Below are 23,382 nucleotides of genomic sequence, written 5' to 3' on the forward strand. Positions count from 1 at the left end.
CCTCTGACCTGCCAGGGGAGCAGGCACTGGGCACCTGCAGCCACCACAGGACAGGGGTGACAGGGAGGGGACACCAGGATATGGTCAGTGGCATCTGCCCTTTCAGTAAGGTCCATTGCCAGCAATGGAAGCTCCCCTGGCAACAATCTCAAAAGCAGTGTGCAAAAATGTAAGTTAAGCAGGCCTTAGCCTCAGTTTTCATTTAAACCCCTGCCCACTAATGCCAGGTTGTGGGAAGCTCCAGATTCCCATAGGGGCCAACCTGCCCATCAGGTTCCAGTCCCATCAGCTCTGTATTACAGCAAGTAGCACAGTCCCAGTGTCTGACTTCTCCCCTCTCCCTCCCTCTTATAACAGGGCCAGTAGTTCCTGCTAAATCATTTCAGTTCAGTCCATTTGGTGCCTCTCCCAACCTCTCTAGGCACTGGTGTTTCCATTGCAATGGAAGTTTGTGCGCATTTTTTTTTTTTTTTTTTCAGACATCAATCCCTCACTCTTTGGATACAGTATGCTATGTTACTCAGCTGCAAGCAGAGCAGAGGTTGAACTGTGAGTATCGTATATATCTCTATATTTTTACCTTGAAAATTAGAATGTGAATGTTACAAAACCCCACTGAATTGCCAAACTGCCAACCAAAAGTAGAAAAAATGGTTAAAGGAATCCAATGGCTATATCCTGCTGTAGAAAAGGCTGCACACCCCCAGCACACAGGTATTGCAGGCTTCAGGCAGCTGAGCAGTACAGATGTGGCTGCTGCCTTCTCCTTAGCACAAACGGGGATAATGACTGGGGAAATAAATCTTTTGGCTTGGAATCCATGTTTCACAAGACCATGGAGCAGTGGATAGGGCTGGCTGTGTACTGGTTTAGCAAAGCAGTGTCCTTAGTCAACATAAAAATGACCTGAGAAATGTTACAAACCTCCAGACAGTCTGTTTGGAATTCATATGTACAAAGTAGAATGGGGTGAGGCGATGGGTACACACACAGCACAGACACACACACCCCACAGCTCCCAGCACGGGGCTGTGGCTGCTCCCGGCCACCTTCCCTTGCATGGCAGACACAGCAGACACATTACATTTCTCAGATTAGTTCTTTGCATTGTGTATTAATTGTACCAGTGCAATAACATTGTCAAAAAAGGAGGAGCTGCTCCAGGGGAGTCCAAGACCCTGGGTCAGATTCAGAAAAGGGTGGCTTAAACTTTTTTTTTTTTCTTTTTTTCTTTTTTTTTTTTTTTTTTTTTTAAGCGAGGTACACATTAAGCAGAGCTCTGTGTTAAGGGGATCTCAGCAGAAGGCATGCTTGGCTCAGCCTCTTTCTCCTCCACAGCTTTGTCCTCTGGTTCCAGCTGTTCACCACTTTTTATGCTTTCTTGGAGCTGCTGGCGTCGCTGCACCTCTGCTTTAAGGTTCTCCAAGTCTTTTTGGCTGAAGGGGAAACCAGGAAATGGTGGCAAATGTTAGACAGGCTTTAGGAAGGGTGGGAAGCACAGGGACAAGGTGGTAGTCAACAAAATAGGAAATGCTCCTGGTGCTTGCCCCTGTCCTGCCAGCTCCTATCTAGGTCCTGTGGCTCAGCAATAGGTTTGCTGTTTGGCTTAGAACCAAGAGGCACCAGGACATGACCCATCAGCAGAGCCTGTCAGGTTAATTTTGTCTCTGTTCAGTGGTGCTTCTGGGCAATTTTTACCATCAGTGATTTATATAGAGCATTAGAGGGACACAGCTCAGCTCAGATTATCTTTTTCCAGCACCCTCCCAGTTTTCAACTAAGAGCCTAAGAGACAATTTATAGTAACTAAAAGAAAAAATATTTTTGCTGTTTATAGAGGTCTTAGAGATGATGATGAAAAATTCTTGATTTCTAAAGGAACAACACACAAAGGTGTAACTCTACCTTAGTGGAATGAAGAGAATTCCATTAATAATGTTGAGCTGCTCCAGGACACTGGCCATACTGGGAGCCGTGAACTACAGCATAAGAGAAAAAAAAGTGTTTTTAAAGTCAAACCCAAGCAGAACAGCTCAGAGCTCCAAATGCAAGTCCAGACACCATTTACCAACAGCTGAGAAAAAGCCAGGTCTCATGTGACACAGGAGGAGCTGCAAGGTGGTGTAATTTATATTTTCTGCCTCTTTACACCCTTAAGGAGCACCCAGAGATCCTCAGGCTCTGTGGGCAGTCTCCCCTCTGACCTCCATAGGACATCAGTTCAGTGCAGTCTGTGTCAAGTCAAAATGTGTTGCTTTTGTTTGGATTTTTTTCTCCTCATTTCAGTGTTGTAACAAGGATAAACACTTCATTACTGTTTTATGGCTTGAGCCTCAGCTGAACACTATTTCCTGAAGCTGCCCATTTGCCCAAATCAAGGTCCTTATCCTCAGACTCCTCTGCTACCACCTCCTCAGGTCTGGACCCGAGTTTTGCCCTGAGAAGTCCCTTCCCCTCCCACCAGCACATCCTGCTCTGCCCTCCTGCTGCTGGGGAGCCTCCAGCCTGGAGCCTCTTACCCAACCTCTGGTTGCAATCCTCCAGCAGGGGATTCACTGGTGCAGAGCTTGGCAGGGAGAGCACCCGCCCGCAGGCACAGCCCCGCTCTGCTGCCCAGCCTACCCCGGCACAGAATCCTTGGAAGGAGAACAAAGCACCCAGTGAAATGACAGCATTTTTTAGGATGAGGAAACCGAGGTACTTTTGGATTGAGCAACCTGCCCACAGCCCGTGAGTCAGCAGAGGGGCAGGGCTGTTTGCCCACGCTGCCAGTGTCCTGGGTGCCCTGCGGGGCAGTCAGCTGAGCTCCAACACCTCAGAGCAGGGGGAGCAGACACAGCCCCGAACCACTCAGCCTGCATCACGCTACCTCTGCAGGAACCTCTTGCCTGTGGAGGGTCTGCAGCTGGCACAGCCACCATCCCCTCCTGCATGGGCCACCTCTGCCTGCAGACACTCGACTGCTCGCTGTGAGGTTACCTTCAGTGGCATGATGTTGGCATTGGAGCCATTCTTGTAGATCTCGTTCATTGTGCGTTGAAGAGCGACTGCCTGCTGAGTCAAGTATTTCAAGTACTCAGAGCTTTCTTTGGTCTTCTCATGGTGTTCTCCGAGCTAGTCAGAAAATGGGGAAAAAAAGTTACAACAGAGAACAGGACCCAAACCAGGATGCACTCCTAGACTCTGTGAGCTCAACAACCTTATACAAACTCACCTGCCTTGGCATTCAAGAAAACAAACAAAAATTCCTCTGGGAGCCTCATTATCACCTCTGCACCTCCCCATCAAGCAGCAGCACGTCTGCAGGGTGAGCAGCACGCCCTGCAGCGGGCCGTGCTGGCAGGGAGACGGCGCTGAATCACCGAGAGCAACTGCAGGCAAGTTCCAACAGACCCCGGGCCATGCACCAGTTTCACTGCACCAGCAAGGGCAGGAGGCACTGCCCACTGACAGCTCAACTACCCAACTGGTTTGGATCTGGGCCCTCAAAGACAGTGGAGCAAAAAGTGGACATGACAGACCAGCTCCCTCGGTGCTCTTCTGGAGCAAGGGGCAGTGCCACCACAACCAGTACTTTCTGCCCAGAAACAGGGGGACAGGAAGAACAACTCTGCAGGAAGGCTGCTGAAGGAATTTGGGGTGGAAGTGATCAGCTATTGCACAGGGCAGCAATTCTGCCCAGTCCCTAGGAAGAAGTGGCGTGTGCTTATAGCTGCTGGTAAGGAGGGCCACCCTGAGCTGTGTTCCTGTCCTGCAGTGACAGTGCTCATGTCTGGCAGGACACAAGCCAGCAGAGCACACACACACTCATTACCTGGTTTTTGTAGATGGTGTAGCCTTCCTTCTCGTGCTGCAGAGCTGACCGGAATTCTGCTTTGCTCTCGTACACTCGGGCTACCAAGTGATGGCTGAGGGAAGGATAAAGGCATAGAGGGACTTTAATGAAACTGAAACATTTCTACAGTGAACACTACTTTAACAGAACAGTGTTTAGGCTCAAAGTCTAAACGGAGCCAGATACTGGACCATGAATGGCTACCTTCACACCCCATTTGGGGATTAAGGTACTACCCCAATTTGGGTTGGATTTTTGTTGAAAAGCTGAGAGGTGACCTACACAGAAGCAAAAACTGGGGATTTTTTTTTTTCCCTCCTACACCCAGGAAAGCTGAAGGCCACAGCAGTGCACTAATGGACACAGCATCCAAGGGACAGCTTGGTGACAATTTGTTAACTGGAAAAGAAGGAAGCAGCCACGAGCCTTTACCCTTTTTGTTTCTTAGAAAGCAAAGGTGTGAATTGATTATTCACAGCCAAAAGTATAAAAATATTCCAGCACTGAAACAAGCAAAAGAGTGGCAGAGCTGGGACCCAAGTCCTCTGGGCTCTCTCCAGCTTGGAGAATGAACTTGGCTTGGGCTCTGCTTCCTTAGTGTTTCTGGAATGAAAGAGGACTTCTGGGTTTGGCAGCATGGCTCTGTGGGAGGTGATGAATCTCTTTGAGCATCCCAGTGCTACTAAGGAAAGGCAAGATGCTTTCTGTGGAATGCCCATCCATCAATTGCTGGAAAACAAATCAGACTCTTGTGGGTGCTTACTAAGATTTATTTTCACCCTGACAAAGACCAGATGGGTTGCAATGTGGTAGTAGTAATTAGGAGTGGGCCACTGCCTGGTTGATAGCGAGCCAGTTTTGTGTTCAAGGACAGTGCACACAGCACTGAGGAGCACTGGGTATCCAGAGCAGATCCTAACCACTCCTACCTCCCTTGGGAAGCTACTCAGTATTTTACTCAAATACAAAGCTTTATGGTAAAGGACGAAAGCAAATTATATGCTTCTCAAAGATGGCTCCCTGGGGGCTGAAACAATTAAGTACAAGTGTTTAGGTATCATCCCAGTCTCCTGGTGTAATTACAATAGCCCTGCTTGCCAACCTTCACATGCTACGGAAGTCGTTCTGCTGAGAGTCCACAAGGACCAGGGTCATCTTGACAGATTTTTGGGGCAACCAGCATTACAGCAGATCTTACCCATAACTTTGTTGTGACAACAGACTTGGACACTTCACCATGACCTTGACACAGCCCAGCAGTCACAAGGAGTCTGACAGCTGGGACTGGGATGAGACTGGATCTCCGATTCCAGAGGATCCAGCTGGACACAGACAGATCAGACCCTCCCACATGAGTGCACAGTGAATGTACTTTCTCTCGAGCAGCAGGGTGACCCAGCCCAGCACTCCACCCTGCCTCACCTTAGTGCAACTTTCAACGACTTGGAGCCGTGATACTTGGAGCTGATGGCCAGCGCGTTCTCCAGGAACCGGAGGGACAGGTCATACTCCATAACCCCGTGGAGCACCAAGCCAATGTTATTCTGCACAGAAGGCAAGGAGGCATTCAGAAAGGCAAATTCAAACTGTGCACTTGCAACTTCAAAAGCACACAAGACCACACAGCTATTTCACTGTCCTCAGTGGGGATCTGTAGCATGTCACAGGTGACAGATCACAACTCTCACCCTTGGGAGCTCAGTCCAAACAAGCCGGACAGAAGAGAGAGAAGTAACTCTCTCCCTCGTACACAAAGACAACAAGAACAGAACAAATGAAGGAATTTTCCCAGAGTACAGGTGCTCAAACCCGTATCTCCAGTGTCCCAGGCCAGCTGGCTTTCCCAGCCAGGGAGTCAAACTCCTTTTTTCCCTTCTTCTAATGGCCCCAACCAGGAATAACGCCTGGAGGTTTTTTTAATGGCCAGGAGGTTTCATAGAGATTAGGAACTCTAAAACATGACTTACATCTAAGAGTGCCATTTCTGGGTGATCCTCCCCAAATACCAGGAGCATGAGGTAGCGTGCACGGTACAGTAAGTTCAGCGCCGTGGAGAGCTGGCTGTTTGCAAAGCAGTACAAAGCAAGGTGCATCTGTAACACAGGACATAACCCAGCATCAATAGGGCCTACTTCCCACCACATTCAGACATGAACTAAGGCTCCCAGACCCCAGGTGGACACACGAGGTGCTGCTCCTCCCCCAGCACCCTGTACTTACGTATTCTTGAATCGTGTTGGGGTGTTCAATACCCAGGACCCTCTCACTCATTAGCACCGCCTTCTGCTGATTACTTAAGGCCTAAAGAGAACAGAAAACCCACGAGCAAGCCCCACAGTGCTGTGCCCATGAGCAAGCAAGCACGGGGAAGGAATGAAGGGACTAACCAGATCCCACCTGAGCCCTTGCTTACCTCTGAATAATCCCCCATGATGTAGTTGAGACGAGCTAGCAGCCTCAGGCAGGCACAGATTTCTACATGCATAGCACCATACACATTGTTGAACAAGTTTAAGGCTTCATTGATGAGCTCACAGCCCTCCTTCAAGAAACCTGAAAAAAAGTTACATTCATGTGCATCTGTATGTTGAGTGACCCATAGTACTACTGGAGGAAGGCACTGCCCATGAGGTGAGAACAGCAGCAGGATCCACAGGTCATTGCTTGTGTAAGAACTAAAACCTCAGAGAAACTCCTGCCCTCCCTCCCTCCATCCTTGTTCAGCACTGGTAACCTTAGGGCAGGGGTGTGTTTCAGACTGTCTTGGAGACCACAATTCTCTACAAAAAAGGGGGGGCAGGAGTGGGGTACAATGGTGGGGGGACGGTGGGCCAGGCCACACACCCCTGCTACCATCAGTTGCCTCAAGAGATGGAGATGTGTTGAGTCTGTACCTTGCTGAACCTTTGCTTGCCCGCTTTGGAAGAAGTGGAAAGCATCTGAGGCTTTGGGGTTCACGTGCTTCACAACAGGGAAGATGTTGAGGATATCCTCTTCTGTGAAGGTAGGCTTGTGCCTGTTGTCAAAGTTGTACTCTTTCAGCAGGATCTGTAGGAACAGAAAAGACCAGAGGGTCACAGTCACCACTTCCCTGGGTGCTTGGCAAGGGAAGGGGGGAAAATGAATCCACTGTGTGTGGATTCACTGTCAAAACATCCCCAGAGTCACCACCTGGGACCAGAGTTTTGGAAGGAGGTAACGTGTAGGTGTGCACCACCACATGAACATGGGGAAACCACACAGCAGTGCCAGCCCTGAACAGAGGAACCCTCCAGCCAGACTCTGCACCCCATGGAGGGATGAGCAGGCTGTGCTGGGGGAAGGAAACCCCCTGCTCTCCAGCAAGGACAGCCTGAAGTCCTGCTCTAGTCAGCCAAAGAGCCACTTCTCATTGGAAAGGGAGTATGTGAGCATGAAGTGAGGATGTGGTTGTGTTTGGTCAGGCAGAGTGAGCTGAAGGAGGTGCTTTCAGGCTGGCTGGTCTCCCAAAGGAGATGCACAGCAGCCCTTGAAGGGAACAGGATTAGGAACCTTCTCCCAGAGCTGGAACCTGTATTCCAACATTAACAGAGATTGCTTTTAGTCTTGATGTTTCTCAGTAGTGACCCTGATGGGAAAGGGAGAGGGGATGCAGATCTTACTTGGACTCCAGTTTTGAGGGAGATTTCACGAAGCAGGGTGATTTTCTGTAGATTATACACTTCAGCTGCTTGGTCAGCATTCTCACTGCAAAAAGCACACACAGGTTCAGCTCTCAGGTGAGTTTCTGCTCAAGGACACCCCTCCACTATGAAGTACCTGCTGCTCAGGTCCCTGCACAGCTGGGTGCTGACTGAAACCAGAAGCTGTCCTTGGTTTTGAAACAAGCCTAAATAATTGTCTGTATAGACCAATATGGGCTACACACAGTTCTTCAGCTTCTTGCCATCCACCACTCTCTGCAGCACACTCAGGAGAGGTTCCCCTTCCTCCTGGGTCTCCCAGCTGCCTTGGCCTCACAGGTTTCAGGTCATTTCAAATTTCAGTCACCCTTCCTCCTGCTACTCCTCTCCAGATTCTTCCCACTCTAAGCCTGTGAAACTCCCTCAAGAATACAAGCTTATATCCCACAGAAAACAAGTCAAGAAGGCAGAAACAGGTCCTACTGCAGAACAGGAGGAGTTACAGACACTGGTGAGAGTCTAGGCACTGGGAGGGTGATTTGCTCCACTTACCATTCAAGACTAAAATCAAAGTAGTTCTTTGCTTCTGAACAAATATTCTTCCAGAGCTCCTGAGGGGTCATGCTGGCCCATGCAGTGTTATCAGCATTTCCAAGGTTCCTGTTTTTCCTTTTCTTATTTTTTTTCTTGGAGACCAGCTCATCAGCTGGAAGATGGGCAATGGGATTTGGAAAGGAGCTTAGAAAGCAATTGAGGAAGTGGCTGATGGCTGCTGACAAACCCGACAGCTCCACACCCTGCAGCAAGACACAGAAATCAGTGGTGGAAGACAGCTGCCCTCACACAGGCACTGCTCAACCCCGAGCCTCACACAAATCCAGTCCTACCAGAAACAGGAAAATCTCCCAGGAGAAGAGGAAGGCACTATTTGCAAGTGGAACTAGCACAGGCAGAATTATGTTGATATAAAAGATAAGTACAGACCCACACACTCACAAACACACAGCTCCACTGCAGGCTGCTAGCTGGGACAGACAGGCTGGAGAGTAAAGGAGATTTTGGCACTGGACTACAGGTGCTGCTCTGCTACGCACAGGTACGAGGATGCAATTCGAAAAGCTTCTTAGAAGGGCAAAAGCAAGTGTTTGAGGGGAAAAGGTCTGATAAGGAAAACAAGCTGTGATTTCACTTTTAAAAGTCTTCAATATGAGTGAGCATCTGAGGAAGCATGAATGATTGCTCTCTGGGAAAGCCATCTTCAAGTGGGAACTTGTTTTCCCTCACACACAGGCCTGTATCTATTTTAGCGCTAATGAGATTGTACTTCCTGTTGCTAAGCAACCCCTGTGAACTGCCTAATGAGAGAAGAGACTCAAACAGCTCTCTATTTGTGGAAAAAGTCATTAGAGAGGACACACAAGGCAAGAGGTTAGACTGCAGGTCATACCTGGAGGTACGTCTTGAAGATGTGTTTAGCGGATCGAGTGATCAATTCACTGATTCCTATTTTCTACCCCAGGGAAAAAAGAACAGAGACTGAGAGTCAGTAGGCAGCAACAATGCAAAATACACTTTGCTTTGGAAATGGGCTTTTATCAGTATCTGCAGCACTCTCCAGCAGCAAAGAAATGCACTGCATTTGACAACACCCCTCGAGCTGGGGCAGCACCAGCCCTGAGCCTGCTCCCAGGCAGCCATGCTCACACTTCCCAGTTTGATCCAAAGCCCTGACAGATCTTAGAGGCTTAAAAAATGCATGGCTTAAAAAATGCATGGCTTAAAATCTAACTGTGTTACTTGCTATTACACTTGGGAATCCCTGAAGCACTTCTCTATCCCAGAGGACACTCAACCCCTCCATCATTATAAAAACCATTAAAGGATTTGGGAGCAAAACTTCCCAGCTACCACTTACAGGTCCTTCGCCCTCTTCCTCTATTTTTGAGGCTGTTTATTTTTACACAATTAGCCAAGTTGGAATCTATACAGGGCAACTTATGCTAGAGGTGGTTTTGATTTACAGCCTGAAGTTAAGCATGATGCTTACAAAAATGTGATCCAGCTGAGCACGCCCAGGGGTCTTGGTGATGAAGTTGATGACTTTACCCAGGTAACGCATGTTGATGCCCCTCTGGTGCATGGCCTCTGCCAAGGTGGCCCCATCCATTGGGAGAACTGTGTGGTCCAGGCAGTCCTTGACCTGCAGGTATACATGAAACAAACCTGCACTGAAGCAGCTTAGGCTTCACCCAAGTCCCTGTGCAAAACAAGCAGAGGCAAAGGCCCAGCAGGACCCAGTAGAGCACTGAGCAGGACTGTAACCGGAGTGTCTGGAGAGGCCAGCAGAGACAGCAAGGGTGTTCCCAGGTCAGCACGTGGCTTCCAACCCTCTGCCAAGCAGGGACTGGGGAGCAGAGCAGGGACTCTGAGGAATCCTGTGGCTCAAGTGATGAGAACCACCTTCCCTTTGGCACAGCTTGTTTAAGGGAAGCTGCTGCTTGTGGAACCAGCAGGCCAACCCTTCTTGAAGGGCCTGGCAATCACCAACTAAAAACATTTCCAATTAAAAGACTACGTGCAGTTGTGCACACGTAGCTGATAAAGGGAAATGGCACTTGCATTTTATGTTGTGTTGCAGTGTTGATAAAGGGTCCCTTACAGCACATGGTGGTGTAACCCCAGTCCCCCCATGATAGGCAGAGCTGGAGCCCTGCCCACACATGGCAGCTGCCTGCCAACACCTAGCATCCAAAATGCTCAAGACTTGCAGAGGGACTTTCTACATTAGATACTAGTAGCAACAATTTCCCTGTTCACTCCAAATTATTAGTCACCAATTGAGTCACATTCAGGGTCAGATAATACAATAAGTTGAGAAGGATGCCCAGGGCTAGGGAGGATGACTTATGTGGTCTTTATTGTTCCCAAACTCTTTGCAATAGCTGTAATTACTAGTGCCAATTTTTTTTTTTGTTGGATTGAGGTAGAAAACCCCTCTGCGCTTGCACCAGAGATGCCTGCACTGTTCTCAGTACTTCACTACCCAGAAGACAGTGATTGGGAAGGTGATGCCAGTGCACTGCTCCACAGGGCTTGCTCAGAGGGGACATGACTGCTGGTCCTCAGTTCCTTACCAAACCTGGAATCTGGCATGACAGCAAGAAGGCAGCAGCATCCTTCAGCAACTGTTTCTGATCCTGCACCTCCTCTTTGCTTGACTCAGGAAAACGAACTCCTAGGAAAGTTAAGGAGAAACACATAAACTACATCAACCCAAAGCAGCAGCAAGTCATACAAAGAAAGCAGAAGACAAACAGTTAGTGATTCTGTCTCCCTGGAATTCAAGATGCTTCCTCAAAACCTCATCCACTCTACAGGTTTCAATGGAAAGAGCATTAGCTGCTCTGCTTTGTTAGTGGCTGTAATCTCTTACCCACTTATTAATTCTTAACACAATTTCTAAAAGCCCAGTTCTGCCTTTGAGCAGGTCCACTCTACCTAGTGCAAAGTGCTATGTACCCTTCCAGGGCACAAATCAACAGGCTATACTGGAATGGTAGAGTTTCAGCAGAGAGACCAGCAAATATCACGAGTGCCAGAAGCCTGGTGCCTTTTGCACATCAAAATTAAAATAAGGTTTTCAGTTCTAGCTGCAAAGCTGGTGCCAATGCACTAATCCTTACCAGCCCTGGAAGATGCTTGGGTGTTTCAAAACACTCCTTCTGACACACTTGTTCCAAGCTAAAATCAGTTCTGGGGCCATTCCCCTGCAATTCACACACATACAGCCTTAATATTCACTCCCATAAACACCCTGGGAGCTGCTTCTGTGACTCCACATAAAAAACACTGATTCCAGCCATGGAAAGCTGCAGACAATGCCTGCAACTCAGGCATGTGTTGGAAAGGGCACTGTGACCTGCTTACCACAGTGTTAGTAAAACAAACCCTGCCCTTCGCTGAGGATCCAACATCTGTTGTTTTCTGTGTACACTACTACATCAGAATGAAATTTAACTTTTTTCCCTTCCCTTTGCTTCTTTTCATGTGGTCTAGCAGCTGGGATGCTAGAGAATGGCAAGATTCTTGGCAGCAATCTGCAGACCTCCCCTGAGCACAGTGGTGGGAGGCAGCTCAGGGCCTGTCCTGTGTTTGGTAGCTGGAGCACTGCAATCAATTGCTCTTCTTCCTCTTCCCTGCACCTCTGTGCTTCATGGAGAATCCTGCACTGTGCACAGCTACCCAGAAGCCTGCAGCATTCTTAGCTACCAGGCACACAATTTTTTGTCTGCAGCTTGTTGGAGGCAGTAGTCCTCTGAGGCAGGACTAAAACCAGCTCTTTGTACACATACCTGGTGAGAAAATATCTGGGTTAAACCGAATATCAAATGATGTGTCACTAATGGAGCCTACAGCCTTGCAAGCATTTCGAATCACTTCTCTGCTTTTGGGATCCACTGGAGCAGGAAGAAAAACAGAACACAAATGAATTGGATTTTCAGAAAATAACAAGCCTAGCTATTAAAAGTTCTGTCACTAAGAGCAGCAACAATGGCCCATTCTGCAGAAATGCATTAGAAAAACTATTTATTTTAAGATATTTGGAAAGGAGAATGGCTGCAAAATGCAAAGTCTGGACAAAAGCATGCAAGAAGACCCAGAAAACCCGTTGACCCCTCAACCACACCACCTACTCAGAAATTCAAGCCTGGGATTCCCAAAGGTGCCTGCATGCTTCCCAGCTCTGCCCCAGCCCTCCCCTCACCCCCAGCCTGCTGGCCAAGCTCTGGCCCCTGCAGCAGAGCTGCTCCTGCAGCCAGAGAGACTCTGTCCCCAGGGTGATCAGTTCATTGGGTGTGAGCAGCTGTGCCAAGAGCTGAGCCCACACTGACAGCAGCAGCCAGTGCTGGTCCTGGGCAACACCAAACAGCTCCTGCCAGTGGCACAGCCCACCAGCCTGGGCAGGCAGCCAGGGCTGCTGCTGGTGCTGAGGGTAAAATACCTGCTCCATCATCAGAGGCAATGGTCTCAGCGAGCTCTTTCACCTGATCAAGTCCAGTCACATTGTCATCTATTTTACCATCCTCTGCCTCGGGCCTCCCGCTCTCTGTGGCGCCGTTCTCCGCACAGGCGCCATTTCCCAGCGCTCCTGAGCTCTCCTGCTTGTTGGCTTTCTGCTGCATCAGCTGCAGTGCAGCCAGCTTCATGAATAACAGGTACCTACAGGGAGGGGAGAGCAGAGTTCAGCACAGAGGAGACTCCAGGGGGATCACCAGAGGCCCAGGTTAGCACTGCAGCCCCTGCAGCTCCCCTGGGGGAGGTGGGATGTTCACCCTCCTCCCGGGAGCTTTGCAGACCCAAAGGAGTGCATATGGGTTTATCACAAGCAGCAAAACCAAGTGGGTTTTCATTACCCACCACAATGGGGAACTAATCCCCTTGCAGTGGTTACAAATTGCTTCCCACACACAGCCCCAGCAGGCAGCTGGGAGACTCTTCCTGCCAGATGCACAGGATGATCCACACACAAACCAGCAGCAGTTTTGCCAGGAGACCTCAGCAGCAAGGGGCCCAGACTCTGGTGGTCAGGGAGGAACAGAAGCACCCTGCAGCCACAGTCCTGCTGCTGGGTCTGGAAGCTCTCCCAGGGAGAGCAGAGCCTGCCTGCAGGGCTGGGGCTGGCTGCAGAACTGGCTGCCCAGCAGGCAGGGCTCCTCCAGCAGCAACCAGAGGTTGGTCCTCGCTTGGCTCTGACCATCTGTGGTGGCAAAACACTTGCAATTCCTCACATGAGAAGTAGGATTGTCCACATCAGCACCACACAGACCCACCACACAGCTTCACAGTCCTACCCCCATATTTCCCCCTTCCTTGCCTGCATCCAGCCAGCCCCAGTGCCAGCACATCATAACCTCTGAGAAAACAAGGTAGCATACAAGACATCTGGAGAGACTTAAAAAGAACCAAAAATCCTTCCCATTCCCTAGCCATCAAGTGCACAGGATATCTGCAGGGAAAGAAGAACTCCTAAATAGATGAATAGGAAACAAAAACAGATCAGGAGACTAAAAACCAAACCACCTCTTCCCATGGCTCTCTGAAACCCTGTCAGAACCCCTACTGGTTTCACCTCTCATTAACTAAGTTTCTGTAATTGGACCTGCAGGGCCAAGAAATGGGCAAATTAGCTGCCCAGTTCTGGGAGCTCTGCTCTGATGTCCCTGGGACAATGCAGCACAGTCCTGACATGGACCATTCCCAGCTGGAGGCGGAGGAAGGGGGAGCTCAGCTCACCTGTGTTCTACAAAGGCATCGACAAGTTCTTGCCGGAGACAGCAAAGCTTGTGTCTGTGCTGCTTGGGGAACCCCATTTTCTTACATTCCTCTGGCATCTCCTCCCCTTCAACAGGCAGGAAGTTTAGATCTGGAGGGAAAGTGCGGAGCAGGTCCAGGATGTAGTGACGCCCATCGTTACCAATAATGCCTTTGCATTCCACTGAGGAGCACAGCTCCACCTCCTCATTCTTGTCATTGAGGACTTTGTGCTTCTGGATCTTAAGTGGCCGGCTGGTCTTCTCCAGCAGCTCCAGGTACTTGGGGTGTGAGACAACTGTCTTGCCAAAGTCTATTGACCCATAGATGACACTCTGTTCCTGCTCCCGTTCCAAGATGCCAGGAATAATGGACTGAGCTGTCACCCTGTATCCTCTGTAATCCACCACCACAGTCCCCAGAGTGTACAGCCCTTCCACATCCACAGCATTATAGGTCCGCACACCGTTGAGGTCATTGGTAGGAGCTACATAAGCAGCAACATCTCCACCGAAGTCCTTGTAGTGGTCACGGACATCAAAGCCCAGGCTGAAGAAAATGTTGTTCCAGATGAACATCTGCATCTTGGTCTCTTCACTGGGGTTGATGGCCATGACATTGCCATCAATGACAGCCATGGCACCTCTCGTCGCTGCTGCAGTGAAGTCGCTGTGAACCTGGAGGCAGGTAGGGAGAAAGCTGGGTGAGGAAGGGCTCCCACCCTCCGAGCACCTTGCTCTCAAAACTCCACACAAATTTTTCCTTCACTCCTCCCCCCTGATGGCCTTCCAGCAGGCAGCTCACCTTTGTCAGCCTGGCTAGTGGCTCAGATACCAGCTCCAGGAGCCAGAATATTAGGGATTAGCATGGCTCAGTCTCATTAGCTCTTGGCAGAGGACAGCTTAGGTATAAGTGTGTCCTAGTTCCTCCCACCCACCCACAGGAATGATCAGAGAGACCAGCAGAGCACCAGGAGGCAGCTGCCTTGGGGTCAGCAGGGAGACATAGGGTCAGGGAACATTATCCTTCCACTTCCTTCCAGGGAGCAGAAGGCAGACACGGGAGAGAACAAGACCCCTCGGTTCACAAATGGGAACTCTCCCCTGTCAGCTTCTAAAGGGTGGCCCAGGTGAAGCATCCAGATCCAACAGAGAAGGGGCTGTGTGAGGAGCTGCCTGCACATCCCCAGATTACCTTGAAAATGGCTCGTTCTCTCAGCAGCCTCTCGGGCAGGTTCTTGCGTGGCAGCTCTCGTGTGGTCTGCAGCTCCTCGTTCCAGTCTCTGGTCTGAAAGAGTCAAAGCCTTGTGGGAAGCAGTGCATTGGGCTTCTGCTTTACAAGGCCTTTTGTGAGAGAAGGGAGGGGAAGGGGCGAGAATTCAGGCTGCCATGGAAATCAGAGGAGGTGAAGTAGCAGCAGGAATGAACACTCAGTTTGGGGTAGATCTTACATTAGCCCAGCTGATGCAGCACAGTGTAAGTGAAATAGCAGCTTGCTGGCTCTGGAGTTACCTGATCAGCCCAACCCCTATAGCCAAGGGCAGTCTTGAAGAACTCCCACAGGGAGTGAGCAAATGATGAGCAAAGCCCTTCTACAAGTAGCAGAGGTCTGCTTGTGATGAATTAACCAGTTGCCAGCAAAGCTGCTGCCAGCACTGGGAAGCAGAGCCAGAGCAGTACCTGTCCAGGGATGTGCTCTTCATAGCCCAGTCGAGAAGTGTAGGCATCTTCTGCCCGGACACAGTCCATGGCATGCTCTGCTTGTGGAGCTGTCCAGCTGTACACTTGGAAAGGAGTGGCTATCCTTTCAAAAGGGTGTCTCTGAACCCTAGGTTGGGAGTGAAAACAATCAGGGGTTTTCCAAAGGAAGATTTCTTTCTATTCTGAGAATCTTCCCTCTGCTGCAACATCACCAAATGGCTTCCTATGTAATCTGTCTGCTCTCAGCAGGTGCAGGAGTCTCATCTGTATTTACTTCTGGCCAAGAAGCAATACAGCATAGTAATTTTTAAATGACCAGATAGTCACAGTGGTGGCTGGAGCCTGCTGCTAATTTCCAGCCCTTGTCTAGTGTCACTTCCATCTTCTTAATGAGAGCAGAAGCAGAGCTCCTGAAAGCCACACAATATTCCTGTCAATTTGCACCCTGCTGAGCTGAGGCAGTTCATTAAGTTGACTCTAAAGAATGACAGGCTTCTGCAGGGGACCCACTGTCCTGGAGCAGAATAAACAGCCCCTGCAGCAAGGGCAGGAGAATAAAACAATACATTATTCTTTTATTATTATTATTATAGGAGCTACAGGAAATTAGAGAAAATGAACAAGCACAGACGTGTTTAAAATAATTATTCTCACTCAATTGCATGCCTACACAAAGCCCTCTTGTGTTCTTTCCCTGTATGTTATGCTTCAATCTTTTTTTTTGATTCAGGGGAGAAGTACCTACTGAGCAGGTACCAGCTTCACACCAGCTCTCTGCTCCTGCCTAGCCAGCAACTCACCACCTCAGCCATGAGGCACACAGCCAACAGACAGAGTCAGCTATAGAGGAGTCCTCACAACACAGGAGTGGCATCCAGATTCCTCAGAACCAACCACCTCACTGAGCCTCACACAGCAGCTCCACCCCAGACCACCCAAGGCAGCTAGAGAGGAAAAAGTGCTGCTACCGTTTCTTCTGCAGAGCAGAGAAGTTTTTTTTGAAGGTAGGGCTGATCTGGTTAAGTAGTTCCACCAAGGAATGACTGAGAAAGCTGGGGTTTGCAGGTTTGGGATTGAAGTTGTATGCAGTAGATCTGCAAGAGAAAAAAAAAGAAAGTCACATGCCATTGTCACACCAGATACTTCCCAAGAATGTGTCACATGAATGACAGATCCCAGACATGCATGGGGTGGCAGGCCTGTGCAACAGCCCCTTGCTTGCAATGAGAGAGCTGGAAATGTCCTTGAATTTTGCACAGCAGGTTTGCTGCTCTGAAGTTCTCTCCTGCCCACCCTCAATTCAACAGGTCTCTGTTACAGGCTGCTGGGCTGGATGGGCTCTGCCCTCCCTCAGAACAGCCACTCTAAAGGCACAGCACTGTAGTCACTGTTTAAAAAGTAATACTTAAAAAAAAAAAAAAAAAATCCACTCAAAACTCTTGCCCATCTTGGGAAGTTCTGACAGGCTGTGTTTTTGCTGGAGGGCAAAATGAGATAGTTGCAATGGTCAAGAAGGAATTTCCTCCCAACTCAAAATTCTCTAATTAGCTGATGACATTATGGGAAGTTTAAACTTTCCCTAGAGCATCAGGCTTTTATCCATTGCAGAAAAATGGTACCAGGTCTACCTGAGCAGCCCAATCCAGTAGAGCAACTCCTACAAACCTACCCAAGCAGCGAATTACAACGGGCCGTTTTCCACCAAAACAAAACAAAAAAGCAGCAATAGTTTGTTGTGTGTTCTTTTCCAGTCGACTGTAGGAAACTCCCTCCTGCAGGGCAGGAGAGGGGAAACCTTGGTTACTCACTGATTCAAGTAGAAGCCTCGGGTGGACGCAGTGATGCTGACGTGCCGATCCTCCACCGTGATGACGTACAGGTACATCAGGTCCCCGTGCATCTTGCGGTTCCCGGGAGGAGGGTTCCAGCCACTCATGGTAAGTACCTTTAGGCACTGCAAGGGCTAGAGAAAGACACAACAGAAGACATTCCTGTCAGCAGGAATTAATTCCCTTCAGTTACAGAGCCAATCCCTTTACAGGCCAGCATCCCTCAGCCTGCCACCCTCGCTTGGTCCCAGAAGCAGAGCCAACAAACCAAGACTGTTCCCAGAGCACAGCCTTCTTGGAGCACTGGCAGTCCCCTCATCAGCCTCACTGTGCTGCCTCTCACACCATAAGACACTGGTAAAAAGAGACACCCTGGGCCTTGGGCTGCACCAGGCATGGAGTTCTTGCTGTACTGGTTTTCCAGTGGCAGCTTCCAAACCAAAACCCCAGTGGGAGGGTATGGGAAAGCCACGGGTAATTTTTAGTGATCTGCAGATCCTGCCTCCAGGTCTCTGCAGAAAAATACAGCTTTCCTGCCACCCCTCCCAACAAGACTGGCCACTTGACACTCTGCAGATGTCGACTGTCTGTCCAGTGTTTTGCACATAGACTCTTGGACTTTATTCCTTTGGCTAACCAGTGCTATTCCAGCACTCATTAAGCATCAAGCAGAGCAAACCCCAAAGTCCACCTGAGAGCAGCTTTCAATCCCCAAACACCACTTTGCTGCAAGAAACATGTGGGTAGCTGTTTTAGTGACTCTACCTTCCAGTCTCTGTTCTGGGGCTGGAGGGCACACAGAGGCCTCTCTTTGCTACCTGGCAGGATATGTTCAGGAGGGGTGCAGTCAATTTGATCCATTTCAGTACCTTTCTTCTTTCGTTTTCCACTGTCTGGAATGAACAGAGATAGAAAGTCAGCACTGAGAAACACAGTGTTCCCTCCTCCAGTAAATACTGGACACAAAAGGGATCCAGGTGTTTCTCTGCACTCCTGAATGATGTGGGACAGACAATTGTTATGTGTTTTAACAACTCAAGGAGTCGGGGGGATGGAAACACCACCCACACTAGAGAAGCCTTTTTTCCTCATACCTCCCAGGTCTCCTTCAGTGAAGACACTCAGGAAGGATAATGAATTACAGTCCACACCATTGAAAGCATCTGAGGGGTCAAGACTCTTCAGAAGGTCCCGAATGTGACGCACGTGTATCCTGGCTTCTCGCACTGTGTATGGCTCTGATGAGCAAAAAGGGAGGAAAGAAACTGGAATTACAAAGCTGCTCACTCCTTTGGCACACAGGTCTCACAAAGGTACTACAGGGAACAGCTGCCAGGAGGCTGAGACCACTTCCCATGAAAACCCTGACTTGTTCCCTCCCCAGGTCTAAGGAACTTGCCTTCCACCACTTTCAGCAGCGAGCCCTCCTGCAGTCCTTCAATAGTTTTGAGCTCAGCAAAGTTATCGAGGACGTTGCCATCCAGCTGCAGAGAGAAGCACGTCCGATGGCAGGTATCCTCACGGTCCATCAAAACTTGGTGGATCTCTTGCACCATCTCTTGAGGAGACACCTTAGGACGGGAAGAACCCAGGCAGTTATTCTCAGTCCTCATGCATGTTCTTGCCATCCTGTGTCCCTCTGCTGCAGAATCCAAAACCTCTTGTACCTCTCCAGGCCTGGAAAATCAGACTCTAGCTCTCTCTCACAGAAGGATCACTCTGTCCTGTTGGAAGGCACTGCCACCCCTGGTAGGGTTGGCCACCCCATCTCCAACCCACAGGGCTCAGCATCCAGAGGTGACACACCTCCAGGGCATGCTGCCTGCAAGCATGGCTCCCATGGCACAAGAAACCACCCTGGCCTGTGCACCAGGGCTGCTCCCACCCCCCTGCCCTGCTCCAGCAGTGCTTACACTTCTCTCCAACCAGGAGGATGCAGGGTAGTTTCTGTAAACTGCATGGCCTGCTATTATTAGCCTATTAAATATAACAGCCAAGGGGATTTACAGGAGGAAAAGGCCAGGCTGAGTTAAAGCTAGTTCCAAGGGGAATGTAAATCACTGCTCCAGGTGCCCCTCCCCAAAATTAGAGACACTTCATTCAAATGGTTTTTGATGAAGTATCAAGTAAATCAGAGTATCAGCTAGGCGTGTCAAAGCCTGTCCTGATCTGGCAGAACATGTCACCATCCATGACACACGCAGAGCAGAGCTCCCTGTGCAGAGAGGAAGCAGAGACTGCATTGCTCCCTGAGCCCCAGGCTGGTGCCTGAGCTGTGGTAGCACCTGTTCCTGTACCAAACCCAGGTGAGCCCCAGGGAGAATCTTGCCAACACCACAGGACAAACAAGAGATTTTCCTTTCCTGAGAATCAGACCCAGAAATCGTGTTTCCACCTCCCTCCTCTAAAACAGGCCAGGAGTGGGAAGGCCATTTCCCCCATGCACACCTGGGATCCAGAACACACCACCCACCCATCCCTGTGAACCTGGGCAGGTCTGTGCTGGACAGCCCACCTCTCCCTCCCCTTTTCCCTCAGAGCCTCTGCTCCAGCAGCTTCTCTCCCACCCTCTCCAGGCCTTGATGCCTGCTTCCCTGCTAAGTCCCAGAGATCAGACAAGTCAGGGAGCTGTGACCAGCCCGAAGGTGGTGAGGTTTATCAGGGCCCTTCCTGGGCACAGTCGCCTGTCCCCACCCCAGCCTGGCTGAAGGGACAGCAGGGACAGTGCTGCCTGTGCCCTGGCACCAACACTTCCCTCCTCAGTTGCCCCCTGGCTGGTACCTGCAGGGAAAAGGGCTCTACCCCTGGAGCATAGATCTTGACGGTGAATCCTGTGTCCTGTATGACAATGACCTCCTGGTCATTCCCATCCTCTCCCGGGTCAGCCTCCTCGTGGCCGTTCTGCCTGGCGTCCTTCTCGCCCCTCAGGCTCTCGTGTGGGCCGCTGCCATTCATCAGTGCCAGCCCGGGCGGGTGCTCTGGGCGGGAAGAGAGGGATTTAGACAAGGGCTGAGCAAAGGGAGGGCCCTCCCTGTGTGGCTGGAGAGACAGGATCAGACCCCACCATCAGCCTCTGGCCAGCCCAGGAGAACCGGGGGTTAAAGGCAGTGAGCATTTTACTCAGCACTTGGTGTTTACTGTGTCAGGCCCTGCTCCTCACAGCATAATTCATGTGCTCTGTGGCCTGCGGGGTTTGCATCTTCCACCAGCCCTGAGCAGAGAGGGGAGGGAAGGAGAGCAGGAAGGATGGGTCAGCGTACAACACATTCAACTTAGTCTTAAGAAGCCTCTTAATTAAAAGAAATGGGGGTGGGGTGCTCTGTGGCCCAGAGGCAGCTGTAACCTCTGCACCAACATGTTACACAGCTCCTGACATACCTCCTGGTAGGGCACAGCTCAGCCAGGGGAGAAGGGAGGGGAAGCGACGGCAGCACTGAGCCCCACATCACGTGGCAGCCGGGTTACCCCACAGGCACACACAGCTCCCACGGCCCTGCCTGCATCTGGCCACCCCCAGCACAGCCAAAATACTTCACTGAGATCCTATGGTGCCAGGGCGAGGCTTTGCCTAAGCAGTTTTGTTCAAGAGAAAGGGTGACGACACTGTAAATGCTCATTCTGACAGATGCATCATGGGGATGGGGAGAAATCTGCACCTATTTCCCTGCTCCCACCATGGACTGTTTCCTTTTCCAGTAAGGCAGATAACACCAGAGAGCTGATCAGATCTAGGAAGCTGCTGCTCTCCTGCAGCAGCCTACACCCACCAAACCAGGCAGGGGACCATGCTGAGAAAAACCAAGGGGATGCCAGGGTAAGCTGAAAAGTGCCCCTGGTGACACCCCTGAGAGAAGGAGGAGATGTCCCTGCCTCCCTCAGGGAGCAGGGCACTGCTGAGATCCACCCACCCGGGCAGGGAAGGCTAAATGGGAGTGGGTGTCAGACTAGCACACTCCCAGGACCCTGGCCACAGATGGTGGTTCCAGCTTGGTGCTCCAGGCACCCATTTGCAGGTGGTGCAGATGGAACCTCCGGACTTTCCTGAGCAGCAGGAACAGCTTTCCCAAAAGGCTGCTGTGGCTAGGGGTGGCTCAATGCCAGGTTAAGACCCTGAGGCTGATGACCACCAAATCAAAGTCCTCCAGCCAGGTATCCCTTCCTCGTCCTCATATCCTAGCACAGCCCCAGCTGCACTCCAGGGATGATGGCAGCTCAAGCTATCACCACCAGTTCTCGCCCATCAGCCCCAACTGCCCCAGCAGCCCAGAGAAGTCATCCAGCCCTCACCATATAGAACAGGGATGGAAAGGCTGCCTCTGCCCTTGCACGCCTCTGGAGCACACACGAGGCTGCAGCAACCAGCCCTGCACAAGTGTCCCCAGAGGGTCACACTCCTGCTCCATATGCAAATGCCAACAGCAAACCCACCTCAGAGATGGCTGTCAGGGCTGAATTACGACATGGTGAAAGAGCCAGAAGCACAAGGACAGCACACCCATTCCAAAAGGCAGCAGGTAGCAGAGCTTCCTACACCAGCCTCTGCTGCCCTCAGCATCTCAGCAGCTGCTGCTCATGGTCCCTGTCACTTTGTGTATGTCCCCAATGTGAGCTGCTCATTTCTTTGACAGATAAAACCACGGGCAAGCCAGGCAAGAGACTTGGCTCTGGCTCTAGCAAACTGCAGTCATGCTGGAAAGGAGGAAGAAAAACTCCACACAAGAGTGCCCCGAGAGACATGGTTTTAAAAAAAAACCACAGCATGCCTGGAGGGCTGGGGACAGCCCCTTGTCACACCCTCCTGCCAGCACAGCCGGGCTCCTTCCCAGAGCCTGAACATGCAGGGATGAGGAGGGAGAGCAGCAGAGCTATCGCAGAAACACTGCACCCAGGGCTACCAGCACCAGAGACAGGATGGCACCCAGGCAGGCCAGGATCACTGAGCTCCTGCTGTAGCAGCCAGAAAGGGGAGGCAGAACCTGGCTATGAGGAAGGACACAGTGCTACCCAAAGACCCCACAGCCCATCTTCAACCACTGTGGCAGCAGCCAAGGGCAGAAACCAGGCACAGCAGTGCTGCCCACCACCCCAAGACCCCTGGACTCCACCTCTCCACGACCAAAGATCCTTTTTGACAGCATCAGATTCCAACCTCGAGGTGCTCCTCACAAACATCTGGTGCTGAGGTGTGGGCTGTGCCAGCCCATCTCCCTGCTCTCACTCCCAGCCAGGCTACCTGTCCCAGTGTCCCTCCTCCTGTGTCTCACCCTTCAGATGCTATTTTGTGGTCTCAACCAAGGGCCACAGCTTCCAGTCTCCCCTGTCATGCATGTGCCAGCATCCCAGCAAGGACCCTCCTCCTTTCATCCCTTGGCTGATACCCATGGCAGAGGCTCTGGTGTTGCTGGCTGCCAGCCCAGCTGTCACACGATGTTCTCATTGCTACTCACAGCACAGCACAAGCAAACCTCAAGTGTACACAAGACTCAAGTGTCAGGAGAATGGGCAAAGCAAACCACTGAAGAGGGAGGAGGTGGCACGGGCACCATCTCGCTGGGAGGAACCAACTGCCTGACCCTGCTTGTACTGGGCAGAGAGGATCAGGGTAAGGATTAATCTTCATCTTTGCACCTGGCCAAGGAGCAGGCACGCCAAGGTGACAGCTCTTCAATCAGGCTTCTGCCTGAAGCCACCCTGCAGAGGTGGTGGGCACCTCCACAGCCCACCCAGCACTAAAGAGGGTAAACCTGGACACAGGCTGCAGGCAGCAACTGACAGCAGAGATCAGGGGGAGTATTAGTTAACAAATCTAAACCAAAGTCAGCGGAGACCAAAATTCAGCCACTGCACCAGGACTCAACAAGAACAAAACATAGTGATAGCAAGGCAAAAACTGACCATGACTTAAACTGAAATTGACTTATATAATAATCTGAGTTCTGCACGTTGTAGAAGTCCTGAAAAGGACAAAAGCTGCTCTGAGTTACCATTTGGTACTACATTAGAGAGACTGGCATGGGCACCAGCTATGCTAGGCCAGATCCTGG

At 50.6% G+C, this 23,382-nt stretch overlaps 1 protein-coding gene across 2 annotated transcripts in view; it reads right to left on the minus strand.

The window, feature by feature from the left end:
* Positions 1 to 1,085: 1,085 nt before the first annotated feature.
* Positions 1,086 to 23,382, minus strand: part of CLUH (clustered mitochondria homolog) — a 29,737-nt gene continuing 7,440 nt past the window's right edge. For both annotated transcript variants that reach the window (XM_071764926.1, XM_071764925.1), the window contains exons 2-26: positions 20,120 to 20,316; positions 18,738 to 18,909; positions 18,433 to 18,576; positions 18,104 to 18,231; positions 17,318 to 17,472; positions 16,478 to 16,603; positions 15,489 to 15,636; positions 15,004 to 15,096; positions 13,792 to 14,486; positions 12,500 to 12,717; positions 11,850 to 11,954; positions 10,632 to 10,732; positions 9,545 to 9,697; positions 8,945 to 9,007; positions 8,050 to 8,294; positions 7,477 to 7,561; positions 6,730 to 6,883; positions 6,249 to 6,388; positions 6,056 to 6,136; positions 5,803 to 5,928; positions 5,258 to 5,379; positions 3,815 to 3,908; positions 2,980 to 3,114; positions 1,906 to 1,979; positions 1,086 to 1,436 (exon numbers count right to left, since the gene is read on the minus strand). In XM_071764926.1, coding sequence (XP_071621027.1) covers positions 1,268 to 1,436; positions 1,906 to 1,979; positions 2,980 to 3,114; positions 3,815 to 3,908; positions 5,258 to 5,379; positions 5,803 to 5,928; positions 6,056 to 6,136; positions 6,249 to 6,388; positions 6,730 to 6,883; positions 7,477 to 7,561; positions 8,050 to 8,294; positions 8,945 to 9,007; positions 9,545 to 9,697; positions 10,632 to 10,732; positions 11,850 to 11,954; positions 12,500 to 12,717; positions 13,792 to 14,486; positions 15,004 to 15,096; positions 15,489 to 15,636; positions 16,478 to 16,603; positions 17,318 to 17,472; positions 18,104 to 18,231; positions 18,433 to 18,576; positions 18,738 to 18,909; positions 20,120 to 20,316 — 3,923 coding nt within the window. In that variant the 3' untranslated portion in view covers positions 1,086 to 1,267. The remainder of the gene's footprint in view (positions 1,437 to 1,905; positions 1,980 to 2,979; positions 3,115 to 3,814; positions 3,909 to 5,257; positions 5,380 to 5,802; positions 5,929 to 6,055; positions 6,137 to 6,248; positions 6,389 to 6,729; positions 6,884 to 7,476; positions 7,562 to 8,049; positions 8,295 to 8,944; positions 9,008 to 9,544; positions 9,698 to 10,631; positions 10,733 to 11,849; positions 11,955 to 12,499; positions 12,718 to 13,791; positions 14,487 to 15,003; positions 15,097 to 15,488; positions 15,637 to 16,477; positions 16,604 to 17,317; positions 17,473 to 18,103; positions 18,232 to 18,432; positions 18,577 to 18,737; positions 18,910 to 20,119; positions 20,317 to 23,382) is intronic.

This window comes from Heliangelus exortis, chromosome 21, assembly GCF_036169615.1.
Source record: "Heliangelus exortis chromosome 21, bHelExo1.hap1, whole genome shotgun sequence".
In the NCBI taxonomy this organism is placed as follows: Eukaryota; Metazoa; Chordata; class Aves; order Apodiformes; family Trochilidae; genus Heliangelus; species Heliangelus exortis.